General features: G+C 31.5%; 1 protein-coding gene across 1 annotated transcript; it reads left to right on the top strand.

The window, feature by feature from the left end:
- Positions 1 to 15,230: 15,230 nt before the first annotated feature.
- Positions 15,231 to 16,698, top strand: LOC124928918 (protein E6-like). The gene has a single exon (XM_047469175.1). The coding sequence runs from the start codon at positions 15,293 to 15,295 to the stop codon at positions 16,472 to 16,474; it is 1,182 nt and encodes a 393-aa protein (XP_047325131.1). The 5' UTR covers positions 15,231 to 15,292; the 3' UTR covers positions 16,475 to 16,698.
- Positions 16,699 to 19,532: the final 2,834 nt, after the last annotated feature.

The following is a 19,532-nucleotide window of genomic DNA, read 5'->3' as shown; positions in this document are numbered from 1 at the left end:
AAAAAATTTCGAGGTATGCATTTCTTGCATTTGGTGCAATTCGCGCACTTTTTCTATTTCTTGCATTTGGACTAATTGAATGGCTTTTCTGGTTTTTGTAGGATGGGCCGTTGTTGGAGATGGAGAATGTTAGGAATTTGGAGGAGAAGACAGTTCAAGATGGTGAAAACAATACTGAGGTATGCATTTCTTGCATTTGGTGCAATTCGCGCACTTTGCCTATTTTTGCATTTGGACTAATTGAAGGGCTTTTCTGGTTTTTGTAGGATGGGCCGTTGTTGGAGATGGAGAAGACAGTTGAAGATGGGGAAAACAATACTGAGGTATGCATTTCTTGCATTTGGTGCAATTCGCGCACTTTGCCTATTTCTTGCATTTGGACTAATTGAACGGCTTTTCTAGTTTTGTAGGATGGGCCGTTGTTGGAAATGGAGAAGACAGTTCAAGATGGTGAAAACAATATCGAGGTATGCATTTCTTGCATTTGGTGCAATTCGCGCACTTTGCCTATTTCTTGCATTTGGACTAATTGAAGGGCTTTTCTGGTTTTTGTAGGATGGGCCTTTGTTGGAAATGGAGAAGACAGTTCAAGATGGTGAATTGAATATCGAGGTATGCATTTCTTGCATTTGGTGCAATTCGCGCACTTTGCCTATTTCTTGCATTTGGACTAATTGAAGGGCTTTTCTGGTTTTTGTAGGATGGGCCTTTGTTGGAAATGGAGAATGTTGGGAATTTGGAGGAGAAGGTGGAGGAGCAGGTGGAGGAGCAGGTGGAGAAGCAGATGGAAGATAATGAAGATGATGTTGAAGAGAAGGTTGAAGAGAAGGTGGAAGAGGAGGTGGAAGAGGAGGTTGAAGAGAAGGTTGAAGAGAAGGTGGAAGAGAAGGTGGAGGATAATGAAGATGAGGTATGCAATTCTTGAATTTGGACTAATTGAAGACTTTTGTTGCCTAATTCAATGATTTCTTTGTAGGTGGACGATGATTTCGTTGTGCAGAGGGGTAGGAAGGGGGTGCAGAGGGGTAGGAAGGTGGAGGATAATGAAGATGAGGTATGCAATTCTTGCATTTGGACTAATTGAAGACTTTTGTTGCCTAATTCAATGATTTCTTTGTAGGTGGACGATGATTTCGTTGTGCAGAGGGGTAGGAAGGGGGTGCAGAGGGGTAGGAAGGGGGTGCAGAGGGGTAGGAAGGTGGTGCAGAGGGGTAGGAGGGTGGTGCAGAAGAAGGTGGACGATCATTTCGTTGTGCAGAAGAAGGAAGAGAAGAAAGAGGACAAGCGGATAGATGAGGATGTGGTGGTACTGGAAGATGCATCCCACATCCTATTTAAGAGAAAGAGGACGGCGTCGAAAGCTGTACTTAGTCCCTACATCGTCCCTCGTCCAAGAAAGAAGACGATTGTTGTCGATCCTATGTCGACTTGTAATGAGCAACTGAGGAAAGAGTTCAAGAAAGAATTTGCGAAAGGGGCTAGATTTAAAGAGGTTCAACTCTTTGATGGCACTAGAGACCTTAAGTTCTTCACTACAATTCTGAGGTTAAATAAGTGGCTAACTGATGTGGAGATGAATGCAGCAATTTGTCTGCTAAGAGCAAGAGCATTCGCCTACCCTAAGTCGTACCCGGCGGATTTCACCATCTTAGATTGTCAGTTTGGCCCTTTGATTACTTCATACTATGACGATTTTGTTGCTGACTCGGTTGATCCAGAAAAACCACATGGCCATACTTTCGATCAAGTCATTTACCACTACTACTGGGGTAGAGAAGATAAACATATGTCCGGTTGGAGCAGTGTTGATGTTATTTACTTCCCCCTCAACCTCAACAACCTACACTGGGTACTGTGTGTTATTCGATTGCAAGAATGGAGAATTGATGTTTATGATTGCGATCAGACAATTTTCAATGATGAAGAATTAGGAAAATACATGAAAGCCATTTGTGAGATGTTGCCGCCCTTCCTTCATAAAGCAATGTCTGAACTTGAAATGGCCAGGTATCCTAACATGATTAATGAAACTTTTAGATTTCAGAGAATCCCACACCCTGAAGTACCAAAAGCAGAATGGAGTGGGGACTGTGGCGTTTTTGTATTAATGTATTTAGAGTACCTGACTGCTAAACTTGGTCTAGAAAATTGCATATCAAAGAATATGCACTTATATAGAGAAAAGTGGGCAGTCAGGTTGTACCACCAGATTTTAGAGCCATGAAGTTGTAAACACTGAATTATTGTTGTATATTGTTTTGTAAAAACTGAATTATTGTTGTAACATGTTTTGTAAACACTGAATTATTGTAATTGTTTATCATCATCATTCACGTGTATTGTAATATAATTCACGTGGTTGTAACATGAATGTTGTAATAGGTATCATAAAATACACGTGTATTGTAATATAATTCACGTGGTTGTAACATGAATGTTGTAATAGGTATCATAAAATAAACGTGTATTGTAATATAATTCACGTGGTTGTAACATGAATGTTGTAATAGGTATCATAAAATACACGTGTATTGTAATATAATTCACGTGGTTGTAACATGAATGTTGTAATAGGTATCATAAAATTCACGTGTATTGTAATAAAATTCACGTGTATTGTAATACGCGTGATTCATAACTCACGCGTATTACAATATGACTCACGTGAATTATATTACAATACACGTGAATTTTATTACAATATGACTCACGTGAATTATATTACAATACACGTGAATTATATTACAATACACGTGAATTTGCATTGTGCAATATATATGCTTGAGTCACTCACTATATGGCCAACCTGGATGTATTATACAATCTGTATACAACTTTCAATCAGCATACAATATTCGAAAACCAACAACAATCAATCAGCATACAATATTCGAAAACCAACAACAATATTCAGTATACAATATTCACAATTGCACAGACAATATTCATGTTTGTGGCTGAGATGATGGCGGCTGAGATGATGATGCTCTTGCAGCTCTTGCAGTAGAGGGTGCAGGCATTACTGATTTGCATGTTGCCCTGTTGTGACCCTGACCACCACATGAGCTACATCTTCTCGGCACCTTACGAATTTCACCTTGGGATGACCTACGCTTTGTTTGAGGTCGCCCTTTCTTAACCTTAACAGGTGGTTTAAGGCACACTCGTTGCTTGATATGTTCTGGAATATCCCAATACTCTTCATGACAAACTGGATATATTGTTTCCGCATAAGCATTGATCCACATTTCACTTGAGTAATACCTGAAAGATAACAATTGAACATGAGTGAGAAATAAAGTTAGTTAGATAAATTCAATAGCAAATAAAGTAAAGTAAACCCTAAACCTTGAGCAGAACTCATAGGCATCCAATCTATGGGTACGGGAAGCAGCCAGGGCATGAGTGCAAGGAAGACCAGATACATCAAATACCCTATAACTACAACTCATTCCTCTCAAGTCAACTTTATAATCAGATTCACCGTCATGGACATAAAACTCGAAACGGTTAAGTGGATGAACGTTATATAATCTGGCCTTCTCAGCTTGATCACGTAAGAACTTTTCATAATAAGAAGATAAGCGTTCATTGTGATTGGAAGCTTTTTCTCTTCGACTATTAAACCAATCTTGTAATGTGAATCTTAAATAATCAGCTAAGATTGATATGGGATACTTTCTAGCTTCCCTACTTTGACTATTGAAGCTCTCAGCGTAATTACTTGTCATTTGATTATATCGTTTACCCGGAAAAAATGCACGACTCCATCTCTCAAACCCAATATCTGCCAAATACATAGCAATACGAGGGTCCTTAGCATTGATCTTGTCAAAATGCTGATTAAACTTCAAGATTGTGTATGCTTGAGAAGCCAAACCAAACTCGGCGTGGCAGTGATCGGTTTTGAATTTGGCCATAATATTCATCTTGATGTGATATGTGCACGCACCGTGGTCAGCTTCTGGAAAAACAGCACACAAGGCATTGGCGATGCTTGGGTGTCTATCAGATACAAACACGAGATCATCAACCAATCCAATTGCATCTCTAAGTTTTTGCATGAAATAAGTCCAGGAGTTGTTATTTTCAGAATCAACAACGCCGAATGCAACAGGATAGAGTTGTTCATTCGCATCTAATGCTATCGCCACCAATAGCTGACCTCCAACCTTGTGCTTAAGAAAACTGGCATCGACGCACAATACTGGACGACAACAGTTTTTGAAACCCCTAATTGAGCAGCCTAAGGACATGAACATATACCTGAAATGACCGTGCTCATCCGTCTGGATGTCTGTTATGGTACCCGGATTGTTCTTCTCCAACATGTACAGGTATGATGGCAATTTACCGTAAGAATCTTCTACAGTTCCTCGCACCGCCATAAGGGCCTTTTCTCTAGACCGCCAAGCCTTATTATAAGACAACTTTATTCCATAAGTAGTCTGTATGTCTTCCATTATTTTCTTGGGCATGTGGTCATGGTGATGGTCCATGTACTTGCTCTTCATGCATTCCCCAAACACACATGCTGGTGCTGGCCTTTGATTCTCTTGCCTCGTCACAATTGAACAGGTATGATCTTTTACGAATTTACGAATCTCAAACATTTCCGAGAAATTTACTCTGACAGCACGCAGTCTCCACTTGCAATTCTTATCCAAACATTTCACAACCCAAAGTTCTTTTTTTGACTTCACCACTTTGAATTCAAAATAATTAGTCATGGCATATTTATATAACCTCAGCTGAAGTTCTTTTTTATTCTCAAACAAAGAACTGACTTCCAATCCGATTTCGGTACTTACTGCCTCATGTATAGGATTTTCACTACTTGGTATGTTACTAGCAAACCATTCACTGCAGCTTGGTTGAGTACGAACAACAACATTGTTTTGTTGTGTACTAGGAACCCAAGAACCGCTTGGATTTGGATTGGTACTAGGAACCCAATCAGAACTACTAGGTTGGGTAATAGGAACCCAATCATCATCAGCATCATCCCCCACATTCAGACGCAAATGTTCATCTTCAATGTCATTTTCAAAGAAAACCTCACGCTGCATCGGGAAGACGTCGGGGTCATCAATTTCTGGAACCGCTACACTTTCTTGAGTTGGTAGTGACTTCTCTACTAAGGATACACACAATGGAGTGCGGTTGTGGACTGAAATTGCTTCATGTAAAAAGAACTCCACATCCACATCTTTTTTTATATCAGTTATATAAGAAAATTTAGCAATCATGCCAGGAGCATTATACTTGGCTTGAAGCAATAAATCATATCTAGATTTGTCAACATCGGTAGCAGAATAAATTTGATCAACTAATTGGGCATAAGTAGAATTTTGGGGAACAATCATACCGCTGTTTGACTTTGCAGAAAAATGAGTAAGATCATCCGTAGTTTTCCACTCTCCATCAAAGTAAAGAAGTACAGGTACTTGAGCTGCAATTGAAAACAGTTCAACAACATCACAAGAATTGAAAACAGTTCAACAACATCACAAGAATTGAAAAAAGTTCAACAACATTACAATAACCGAGGAGAGTTTGCTCGTAGAGTTTCAGGAAATCCAATGCCGCAACTTTTTACCATAAGTTTGCTTCAATGAATCTAATGGGATAAGAGCTCCTTATCCAATAGGTCCATTGAAGCAAACTTGTGGTTAATTCTTGGAACATTGTATCTCCACGAAACATACCAGTAAACTCTACCTCAATACTAGAATAACAAGATAGTATTGAGTGAAATCAGCTACACTATGCCAGCATGCAAAGCCTAAACCTTAATACTAGAATAACAAGATAGTATTGATTCCCTTTCAGAACAAGATAGTGGAGAGGAAGCTTAACATACAGAAAACGGAAATAACTCAATAAGACTTTCTAAGAACTAAAACAAAGCTAATACCCAAATCAAGGCCTCGTTTGAGGAAGGGTTATTTAGATTTAATCAAAATAACACCTTATCCCATCATGAATCAAATCATTTCAATCATCCACAAATTACCCTTACTTTATTTGAATAGCATTTTAAATATTAAATAAACATACCCATTTTGAGAACGAAGAGTAGTGGGTAAGCTGCTGCTGCTCGTGGTCGAGTTCTTCAGGGTATCGTGGTGTCGTCGTAGTCGTCCGCTGCTGCTGCTCGTGGTCGAGTTCTTCAGGGGAGGGTCGAGTCGGAGTGGCGAAAGCGAGAGAAGAGAGAAGGGGAAATTAAGGATTCGTGGTTTTTTTATAAATTAGGGCACAAAAATAATATATACGATGAAAGAAGTGAATTGTTATTCACGTGTTTCATCTAAAATGCGTGAATAAACTCACGCGTTTTAACGTGAAATGCATTCACGCGTTTCATCTAAATCGCGTGAGTTTATTCACGCGTTTTAGATGAAACACGTGAATAGCAACATTGTTCCTTGTTCCTTGTTGTTTGAGTTATGTGGCGAATATGCGTGAATAACAACATTGTTCCTTGTTGTTTGAGTTATGTGGCGAATAACAACATTGTTCCTTGTTACTTGTTGTTTGATTATACACAGCCTTTATTTTGAAATAAACAACTCGCACACACTCCCTTTCCAAAAAAGATCAATACACCAAGGACTACACTTAGATTTATTGGATTTGTTGCTAAAATATCAGTATTAAACCCGAAACTTCCGGCGGATGGCCAGTGGCCCAAAGAAAGGAAAGAATCGGTTACATTTTTCATATGATCTCCTCTTATGGATAGACGAAAAAAGCGAACAGAGTCCTTTTTGTATCACTTCGCCTCTTTTTTATATTTCTATTTATAAATAGAGTCAAAAATCTATTGGATTTTCATACGCGTGAGTTATGAGGATAAGTTATGATATTGTTAACATAAGTAATAAACCATAAATAGAAGAATATTCAGTAATATAAACCACCATAAATCATAAATATCCAAATTAAGTATTGTTATAAACCATAAATATCATAAATAACCCATAAATAGAAGAACAATAAGTCTAAACAACTCCAAATTAAGTAAGCAAATGCTGCAAATCACAAGCAGCAACAGATTGAAGCAACTTTGTATGAGGAACAACATGTTCATCCAATATGCATGACATAGCAGCCGCTGTCTCAAAAAGTCAATTGTCGGGGAGAACATCAAAATCCTTTTCAATTGGTCGATACCTGCTGTCTATCTCGAAATATACTATTATAGTTTTCGCATCCCTTGGCTCAGCAAATGGATAATCTGGATTATCCGATTCTTTAATACTACCACCTCCAGCAACTATTAACTCAATGAGATCCTGTTTGTAAAGTGTGTTGAAATTCCCTATAAATATAAAAATGTAACCGTCGAACAGTTTCGAACGCTGAAAAACCAACAAAGAAGATAATTTCAGTTATCATGCAAAATAAGAAAAAGTACAGATAGGAGGAATAAGACCAAACTCACATTATTCAACAACAGAAGTCTGCCTTTTCTAGGACCACCTTGGGCTCCATGATTATCATGTTTAATCTCATAAGGTTCCTCATCAACACAGTTTTGGGTTTTCAATGATGATTTTATCCCTAAACAAAACAATTTTTAAATTAATTTAACAGACATATGTATGAAAATAATCGTGTTAACAGAGACTCACAATCAATAGTAAGGACCCATTTCCCGTTCAGAATTGCCTTCAATACTTTTTGAGTTCGGCCGCATGCACCATTAGGATCAGTGTAAGCAATAACATGGGTTACATCTTCTCTCCACTTCGGAGACACCCTTGCACCAAAAGTGCGAGCAAATTCAACTATCAACAACTGTGTAAAACAATAATATAATGGTTATTACATACAAAACTAGTTAATATGGACATGGTAGAGAGAATAGAACATACATTATTTTCAGGTGATAATTGATTGGGACATAAGGTCATAACAGTGTTTGTTGCCTGCATATTATAAAAAAAAAGGAGTTGAACGAACTGAGAAAACCATTTTATTAACAACCATTTTATTACATACCATTTTGTTGAACGAACTAAGAAAACTACAACGGCAGCTCCTGATCTAAATACTACAATATCCATCATTATAAACAGCAGAATATACATCAATAGCTAACCATACAATATTCATGTAATTGAAAATCAACAATCAATCAGTATATATAGGAAAACCAACAATCAATCAGTATATATGAAACGGCATAATATACATCAAAACCAAACCTGGAACCCTAAATACAACAATATCCATGAATATAAATGGTAGAATATGCATCGAAACTTAACCCTAAACATAAATACTATAATATCTATCAATATAAATGGCAAAATATACATCGAAACCTAACCCTAAACCTAAATACATCAATATCCATTATAAACGGCATAATATACATCAAAACCAAACCCTAAACCTAAATACATCCATATAAACGGTATAATATACATTGAAACCTAACCCTAAACCCAAATACTTCGATATACATAGGAAACGGCATAATATACATCAAAACCAAACCTTTAACCCTAAATACACCAATATCCATGAATATAAACGGTATAATATACATTGAAACCTAACCCTAAACCCAAATACTTCGATATACATAGGAAACGACATAATATACATCAAAACCAAACCTTTAACCCTAAATACACCAATATCCATGAATATAAACGGTATAATATACATCAAACCCTAACCCTAAACCTAAATACATCAATATATATAGGAAACGGCATAAAATACATCAAAACCAAAACCTAAACCTAAATACATCCATATCCATGAATATAAACGGTAAATATACATCAAAACCTAAGTCTAAACCTTAAGCCCTAAACTGACCTGATGATGTTGAAGAACGATGATGTTGGAAGGATCCCGATGATGTTGAGGAACGATGATGTTGAGGAACGATGATGTTGAGGAACAATGATGTTGAGGAACGTTGATGTTGAGGAACGATGATCTTGATGGATGTGGGAATGGAAAGTCGGTCGCAGTCGGAGTGGGAGGGAGAATCGGGGAGGTTTTGTTTTAAATTAGGGCCGGAAAATTATATATAAGACTAAAGACGCGATTTACCATGCACGCGATTTAATCTAAATCGCGTGAGTTCATCACCGCGATTTAGATGAAACGCGTGGATGGTAATTCACGTACATTTAAAAACGCGAATTACCAATCACGCGTTTCATCTAAGTCGCGGTGATGAACTCACGCGATTTAGATTAAATCGCGTGATTGGTAATTCGCGTCTATGAGCGTAAAAACTGGCGCCGAAGGGGTATTTCTGACATTTCGCAGGGCAAAAGGGCCCTTTTTGCCAACATTAGTAGGCGGGGGCCCTTTTTGGAATTTCCCCTGTTATGGGGCCATTTCATCAAATTTCACTCTGTGCGTCCCTGCATCCAGTCACACTTATAAATATGAATCTAATCTTGATGAAATTGAGGGTGGATACATTCTATAGGCCTCATAGAGTAAGACAATTTGTTTGAACAATCAAGAATTAATATATATTTTGTAAAATAAAATGGAATTAAGAGAACACTTGCAAAACACTCTTACATAAGTTCTAAATGAAGAATGGTCCCTATTGCATGCATGATATATATTGCTAGAGGAAAGTACATTAACACTTGAATCAAGAATTCATTCACGAAAGTGGTGAATCCATCAACAATCTTTGGTTCCAAAGTTCATAAACCTTGAATTGTGAAGAGTTGAGAGTGTAATTTGTCCGTCATTCTAGGCATACCTCATCACTTGATTACGTTGTTTCCTCGAGTGGCCGCCCTCCTCTCATGGTCGAGAGGTTATTAATCAAAATTAATTATACAACCAACTATTGAATTCGCCAATTTGATCATCTCCAAACTATTTAAGCAACAAAACCAACTAAATCCCCATTCACTAACAACACATTACAACATCTTGGTTGACTAAATGAATCCTATGACCACCTCCATAACAATTTTCTGAAATCACGCAATTTACAATTTAGAAACTGAAGTAATCTTATTTATTAAATCAATTTTTTGTTTAAATGAAAAGGGATGTACCCACATTGGCAAGGGTGCTTGTGACAATGGCATTTGTGAATATATAGTTTGATGATTTATTTATTCGGCAAAAAGAAGTTTGAGGACTTATTTATGAATTTTCTTTTGACTTTAAAATGGTAATTGACGGGTCAACTTTTTATCTGATTATAATAAGCCTCCATTAATTGCGCAACAAATTACACTCAATTCACTGCAATTTGGAAATTATCCAATTTCTACAATTGAGATGATCAATTTCTATGTTTATTGTTCAAACCAATGCTATATATGCTTAGGTCAAACACTACAAATTATTTATTCTTAAAAACTATTCATACATTGATATGTTTTAGAAAAAATATTTATTTTATTAAAATTAGTAACAAACAAATATTTTGTAAAATATGAAAAATTAAACTATTTATTAGTTATATTTATAATAAGTTAATTCATTACACTACTTTAACTATGTTTAAGAATGGAAAATAAACTCAAATTAGGAAACATTACGAAAAGTTGTGAAAATTATGGTTGAAATTTGAGACAATTTTGAATGGATTTCATTTGATGACCCATGCGGTTTGACACTATCGATCTAGGGGTTCATCGCATCTTCTTTTGAATATGCTCTTCTAATTGTGTTTAGTGACTTTTAACTCAAATATTGTATTATTTTCATCACAATTATTTTATCTATACAAGTATTTTAATTTATAAAAAAAAAGGTAAACCACAACACCCTCAATCTATTTGGAATAAGAAGCTTTTGCATTGCCTCTTTTCATTATGACAAAATAAAATATTATTATTTTTGTAGAAAAAGTAAAATATTATTGTAGTGTACTAGATGGTTTGTCGCCTAATAATAATGCTTAACAAACTTCTTTCACAATTTCCTAAAAAACAATAATAGAAAGAATATAATAAAAAATAACTTCTTCCTCATGCTATTTTCATTTGAATAAAAAAAATGTATAGGTTGAATTGTGATTAAGTTATGAACTCACATGATTTTGATAATTTAATTTAAATAATTAAAAAGGGAAAAATTGTTGAACTTTGATTAAGTTATAAACTCACCTGATTTTGATAATTTAATTTAAATAATCAAAAATGGAGAAATTGTTGAATTGTGATTAAGTTATAAACTCACCTGGTTTTGATAATTTAGTTTAAATAATTAAAATTGGAGAAATTGTTGAACTGTGAGTAAGTTATGAACTTAACTGATTTGATAATTTAGTTTAAATAATCAAAAAATTAGAAATTGTTGAACTGTGTTTAAATTAGGAACTCACCTGATTTTGATAATTTAGTTTAAATAATCAAAAAGAGAGAAATTGTTTAACTGTGTTTAAATCATGAACTCACCTGGTTTTGATAATTTAGTTTAAATAATTAAAAAGGAATAAATTGTTAGATTAATATCTTAATTGATTTAGAATAATTAACATATTTGATTTAAATTATGGTTTTGATAATGAATGGATAAATATATATATATATATATAAATATATATATATATATATATATATATATATAAATATATATATATATATATATATATATATATATATATATATATATATATATATATAATATCAACGTCTTAAGTGGTGTAGTGGTAATTACTTTTGTGTCATTGGAGTGACGATTTTTTATTATTTCAGGCACAGCTCAAAGACACCTGAAATATAATTATTAATTTGCACACCACTTAAATGATATCTAAATATATATTTATATGACTAACAATTATATATACACTTACTTTTATCCATTTATTATCAAAATTATTTAATCAATCATCTAAATCAAGTATGTTAATTATTCTAAATCAATTAAGAACTTAATATAACAATTTCTTTATTTTTGATTATTTAAACTAAATTATCAAAATCAATCAAGTGAGTTCATGATTTAAACACAATTTAATAATTTTTCTTTTTTTATTATTTAAACTAAATTATTAAAACCAAGTGAGTTCATAATTTAAACATAGTTCAACAATTTTTCTTTATTATTATTTAAACTAAATTATCAAATCATGTGAGTTCATAACTTAATCACAGTTCAATAATTTCTCCATTTTTGATTATTTAAACTAAATTATCAAAATCAGACGAGTTCATGATTTAAACACAGTTCAATAATTTTTCTCTTTTTGATTATTTAAACTAAATTATCAAAACCAGGTGAGTTCATAATTTAAACACAATTCAACAATTTTTCTTTTTTATTATTTAAACTAAATTATTAAATCATGTGAGTTCATAACTTAATCACAATTCAACAATTTCTCTATTTTTATAATTATTTAAATTAAATTATCAAATCAGGTGAGTTCATAATTTAATTATAATTCAACCATATCTAATATGATTTTGTTATACTAAATTTAATATTGATAGGGATCAATTTATTCAAATATAGGTTTTGTTGGTCGGATAATTTGTATATTTTTAAAAAAATATATTGTAAAAAAGTTAAATCTTATAAAAATATATTGTAAAAAAGTTAAATAATTAACTATAAGATTTAACTTATTAAAATATATATAATAATTATAATGTTTTAATTATTTATGTACATATTCTAGCATTAAAAATGAGATTTTAAAAAGTTGTATAAAATAAGGTATTTTTATTATTTTTCTTTTTTTTCCAACAATTAAACTAGATTTAGTTGGTCATTTTTCATGTAAGGTATAAGGTCTTGATTATTTTCTTAAAAAATTAAGATTATTTAAAAAAAATAGTAAGACAATGTTATTTTAGAGCGTTTGGTTCGGAGTGTGGTCCGGTCTTAAATTAGTTTATTTAATTTATGTTTAAACGATTTAAGAATTATTTGAAATACAATTAGGTTAGTTTTAACAAATTATTAGATTAATTCAATTAAAAAGTCGTTATCTACTTTCTAGTATTAAGAGTAGGGTGACAATCTATGTAATTTTTATGTTGGCGGGTTCGGGTTAATATATTAACAAGTTGGACGATTCAAAAATAAACTTGACATGTTTAGTAATTCGTGCCAAATTTTCTAAAATGAACGACCTGTTTATATGTGATTGATCTAAATCTGATTCGTTTGATCCGATTTACCTAACTCAACTTGAGCCAAACCCGATACAATTAATTTACTTCTCTCTATTTCAAAATAAAAATGAAGTTAAATCACAAATCCGTTTATAAAAGTTTTACAAAAAAAAAATGGGTGAATGAACAAGAAAGAATAACACAAAATTCAACAAAAAAATGGTTATCGGGTCTACTTTGGGTGATTTAAGTCTACCCGATTTTGACTTGTTAATTAATCATGTTAAATAGGTCAACCTAATTTTGACCTGTACAACCTAACCTTTGTTCATATTCGATACGTCGTGTTTTCGTGTCATGTACAAAGTTGTCAACCCTAATTAAAAGAGAACCAATCATAGTAAACCTCAACTTATAAGATATTCAAATAAGTCATTATACATTTAAAAGCAAGAACTAAACTTGTTTAAATCTATCAAATTCATACTTTCTTGATAAAATACAAAAATAATATATATGAATGTTATTTTCAATAATTCTTCAAACTAGAGTACAAGAAATACATAAATTTTCAAACAAAATAGAAAATAAAAATATATTTAAACAAATTTGAACTCAGTGAAAACATCCTGTATACACAAGTTAGGTTCTATCTTAATACAAATAAAAAAGTATAAGACTCATTTGAGTATCTCCTGCAAGTTGAGGATCTAACACATGTTTCTAATATTCCAATAATTTATATAAATAATTTTTTCATTATTCAAAAAGTCTTTTCGCAAAAATAAAAATAAATTTGTCCCCCACTTCCAGAATATATAATTACACGCCCCACTCCAATTAATCATTTCACACATCTGAATATTCCCATTCATTTCCTATCACTATTTCTTCCTTTGGCTCAATTATTCTTGTTCTATCAAAATTATCATTTTCCAAATTTAATCTAGCATACCTAATAATATAAATTGTTCATCCGACTTTATTATCAATAATAGTCTCAAATTTAGTTTTGAAAGTAATAAATCAATTATACAAGCAATAAGAAATAGGAGTGTTATTAGCATATATATGTCAATATATTAATCTTTAATGATAATTTAAAAGGTACCTTATCTAACAATTAGTTAAATAACAATTTAAAATTTGATTCAAACTAAAATTATTTTAATGGTAAAAATATAGTCACTTATACTCTACAATTTTCCAACAATGAGTAGCTTAAAATTAAATAAATTAAATTGTATGATCAAGCTTTATTTAATTTTTAAGGAAAATGGCAACATGGAGACATAATTATACAAAGCTTTGCTTAAACTCAACGTGACTCAATCTAAAGTACAGAGATTTGGACAGTAATAAAAAATTACTGTTTTGATTTATTTAAAATAGGTTAAATTATCTAGGGGAAGAGTGATATCATAATTAAAAAAATAGGTTAAATTATCTTGGGGAATATGTGTAAAGATATAAACCTAGTTATTATTGTTATATTCCTATTGAATAATTTTAAGCTTTTGATTAATGATATATATATATTTGAATTTTTAATCAATTATTCTTTAGTATTTGTTTTATTCAATGCTTTATTAGTTTTCACTGACTAATTAATTAGTATTTACTAAGTTAATTAGGCAGACTTAATTTTCATGTTTTTGATTAATATTAAGTTTCACTGCCATATTAATATTTTTATTTATTAGATTAGTCTTTTCAATGGCTAGTTATTATATTTCTATCCTAATAGTAATTTAGTTATTATGGATCTTATGGTTATAATTAATTTAGTTTTTTTTTTAATTTTGGCTATTTGTGTCTTGCATGTACGAATGTTTAAAATTTGGTAGTGAATGAGAAGTTATAGAAATATGTTGAAAATGGATTAAAATGTGCTAGAAATAGGCTGAAATATGTTGTAATTATTATGAAAGATTGATGTAATTTGAATTAGTGATTGAGGAAATGTTGAAAATTTAGTTCTCTTGAATTTTTTTTGATAAAATTAGGAATTTAGGACTAAAAAGTCTTAAAACAAAGTCAAACATAGGTCATATGCTAAATTTAATTATTTTCACTTTTTTTTATATAATAAATATATTTTAATAATTCATTATCCGGTGGTGAGGACTATAAATGAAGATGTTTATCAAGCATATCCTCCTTGTATACCAATTGTGAATTACAAACATTTTCATATCTTTGCTATCCAATCCATGGCTTCCTCAGCCAAACATTTTGCATTCTTTTTTCTTCTTGCTTTCTTGTCATCCTCTAAGCTTACTCAAGCTAGACAAAGCCAATTCTTCAGCAAAGTCTCCACCACCAACACCACCGCCGCCGCCGCCGCCGCCACCACCGTCACTCCCTCCGTTGCCAAAGACGCCTCCGACAATGGAAGCCAAGATCAACCAAACTTCGTCCAAGATTCTCAAACCGGCTATGGCCTATATGGCCATGAAAATGGCCAACTTCCACCTGACTCCGACACCACCAAGACCTTAAACTCTTCCCCCTACACAACGGCTCATGATGTCCAACCAAACAAGGAAACCAATGAAAGAATGAGCGGCACTAGTCTCATGAACCAAGGTTATTCCACCACCTATAATGACAAGACCTACATGACAAAGCCCGAAGGCTACACATATTCCAATAACAACAACAATGAGTACGTGATCAATCCTGAAGAATACGGAGTTTCCAACAACAACAACAATGAATACGTGACAAAGCCTGAAGAATACGGAGCTTCCAATAACAACAACTATTACTACAACAATAACAACGAGTATGTGAATGAGCAACAAGGATTTAGTGGCACGAGTCTCATGGACCGTCGTTCTCCCACCGCCTACAACCAGGAATACGTGACAAAACCAGATGGTTATGACTCCACAAACAATAACTACAACTACAACAATAACAATGAGTATGTGAATGGGCAACAAGGATTTAGTGGCACGAGTCTCATGCGTCGTTCTCCCACCACCTACAACGAGGAATACGCGACAAAGCCTGATGGTTATGACTCCACAAACAATAACTACAACTACAACAATGGTGGTGTCAACACGTACAACTCACAACAACAACAACAACAACAAGGGTTTGGTGAGGGAAAGTATTTGGGCGAATTCAACAACAACAAAAACACAAATTATTACAATAGAGTAAACAACAACAACGGCGCCTACAATGGGCAGCGACAAGGTATGAGCGATACAAGGTTCATGGAAAACGGAAAGTACTTCTATGATGTGAAAAATGAATACAATTACAACCCTAATGGGCTTGATCAGTACTCCAACAATGGGTATTCAGGAAGCAACATTAATGGAAACTCCATGGAAGGGTATCAGAATCAAGAGAGTGAATTAGATGGCTTTAATCCATGATTTTCTCAATTAATTAACTTATTTCTTTTCAGTATTGTTTTCTAATTAGCCATAAAAGAAAATATATAAGATTGAGTGTTTGATAAATTATGTGTTTAATTAGTTTATTGAGAAATGGAAAAGTGTTGTAATTTATTTGGTATCTTGAGATTTACGTTTGTTTGTCAGTCTTTGGAAGATAAAAGACTATTATAATATATAAATATATATATATATTTTTTAAATATATGGAATCCAATGATGATATTGAATGGATGAAGAGGAAGAGGTGTATATGCATGCTACAAATTTCTTGTCTAAGTTGTCTTCTAACAAATTCTCTTAGCCAGCTTTCCTTTCAAATTCATGGGGACCATATTGATCACAAAGGGACATCAAAACAGACAATTTAAATTAAATGCATTAAGATTACATTCCAAGAACATCGCATTCTCTTTTATGTCTTTTGGTTCTCCATTGATTCTAATTTTGAAGTTGTAAAAGTACCACTAGTAGATTTGGCCAATTCTTTTACTTTTTTTTCACTTTACCTTATAATATGTGACAACATTGTTTTAATTATAATTTATAAGAGAATAAATGTTTTAGATTATATTCTCCCTTTAAAACGATTATTAACCTCTAAGGATGGTAATTTGAAACCGCTTCGCGATAACCAAACTGAATTGTCCTGTTATAACGGTTTTTCTCCGGTTTGATCGATCGGTAGTTGACCAGAGATGGTATTTGTGTCTCCTGCCCCGATCTTGTCTCGATTCTGACTCGAACACTATAAAAACAATTAAATATATAAAATCACTAATATATTTATTTATTCATTATATTTTATAAGAGTTTTAATTTTATTTTTTTATGATAATATAAATTTTCAATATATTATTAAAAAATTCGTTTATATAATTTATTTTTAGAGAATATATATGATATAAACGGTGTCACGCGGGGATTCCCTAGGAAAAGGTAAATACATTCTCCACCCCGAACCTAATCTCATTATCATTCTTATTCGCTAATCTAAAATAAATCCAAATAAAAAAATATAATTTAGGGTTGGTGTCTATCATGAATGGTGGATGAAGTAATTGAATGATGCATTGGAATGCGGAGAAAAGTGATATAAATGCATTAAAACATGAAGAGTGATTTAATGAATGTATTATGTGTGTGTATTCTTTCTATTGCCATTTGCCCGTGAATGGCGGATAGATAGATAGATCTTATCATCTTCATCATAATGCTCTTTCATTCATAAAATAAATTATTTATTAATTTATTAATTCATCTTCAAAGTCCAATGCTTTTTTGTCCTATTTAAATCATATTTTTTTTCTTTAAAAAAAAAATTAAAGAGAATAATGTGTAAGAAGATAAAAGAAAAAAAAAAGCTGGTCACCCACTTTTGACTATTCAATTGTTGTTTCTAGTTAACTAAGTGAGTGCCCATTATATATATGCTGTCATTAACTTTATGGTCTCTAAAGGAGCATTGATCACATACTTAATCAACATGTAACTTTTGGGATTTCGATGGGTTTAGTTAGATCAAAATATTTATGCATATTCAAATTAAACTAGTATTATTCTAGCATAATGAACCCAAAAAAATAGTTAGTATTAACTCAAAAATTGATATAATTCATTAAGGTAGTTTAAGAGAAAACAATATTGTTAAAAGATCAAATTTCATGGTGGGTTTGATTTTTAGTTAAAATACATTAATTGAAGGAATGTCATAGCATTAAAGTCGTGCTAATTTTCAACATAAAAATAAAACTAAAAATAAAAATAAAATTAATATATATTAAATATAAATTTATAAACATTCTTTATAAAAAGAAAACTCAAACTATTCTCAATAAAAGTTATTTCAAGTCATTTTTAAATTTTGATACAACAAAATTATTTTAAATAATTATATAGATTGATTATACACTATTATAATATATATATATATATAACTCACTGAAATAGTTTAAATAACAAAATTTGTTTTAAAAAAATAAAAATCATTAATTTAATTTTCACTTAAAAATAGAAACCAGTGTTTTATGTTAGAGTGAAAGTGATATGTTAGAGTAAAGTTACTTATCTAACCTTAAAAAAAAATTAATAATAATAGATGGGGTTATGCTAATTTTTAACATTTAAAAAGAAGTAATTATATATTAAATTTAATAATTATTTTGGTATCAAAGTGATGATCAGTTGGATCGGTGGAATTAATTTATTAAAAATACTGAACAAATTAAATAAAATTTTATTTATTTTTAATATTTGTAAAAAAATAAAAAATAAAAACATAAAAATGGGATTAATGCATCTTTTCTTGATGTAAATGGGTAGCCTAATCACTTAAATCCAGCCAAATATATAATAATGCTTAATTTTAAAGTGTTCGAATTGTTGGGTCGAGAGTTGTGATTAATTTGGATATATTTGAGAATAAATAAATATTTGAGGTAGATTGTGGGTTGATCCGTTTATAAAAACATAAAAATTTTAAAAATAAAATAAAAAATGCTAAAGGTATATTTTGAACTTGTAACCTAACAAAAAATAAAACAAAAATAAATATAACTCTTTAAAACCAAGAAACCAGATCTCACTTCAAATCCTTCATATATATATATATATATATATATATATATATATATATATATATATATATATATATATATACGTTAATAATGAAACAAAAATGTTTTTTAATATAGAGAACTAACATGACTCCACCGTTATAACCGAAGTGAAAAAGATAGTTTACTTAATTACGAAAGAAATTAACACATTTCTTTATTTTATTATTTTAATAATAAATTAAAAAATAAACAAAATTTATAATTCAAAATTTATTTAAAACAATAATAAAAAATCAACATTAATAATAAAAAATCAAGATTAATAGTATATTATATATATAATCAACTTTAGTGAAAAAATTAATAAAGTTTAAAAATAAAAATTTAATTTAAATATATTAAAATAATAAGTATTAATTAAATATTTTAAAAATATAAATATTATTATATAATAATTGTTAATCATATAAATTATATAT

This window comes from Impatiens glandulifera, chromosome 1, assembly GCF_907164915.1.
Source record: "Impatiens glandulifera chromosome 1, dImpGla2.1, whole genome shotgun sequence".
NCBI lineage: Eukaryota > Viridiplantae > Streptophyta > Magnoliopsida > Ericales > Balsaminaceae > Impatiens > Impatiens glandulifera.
The sequence above is the reverse complement of the archived record's forward strand: the minus strand, read 5'-3'. Positions and strand labels throughout refer to the sequence as shown.

What these genes read in the sequence shown, in the direction of transcription:
- LOC124928918 (XM_047469175.1), top strand. Translation starts at nt 15,293, where the DNA reads ATGGCTTCCTCAGCCAAACATTTTGCATTCTTTTTTCTTCTTGCTTTC.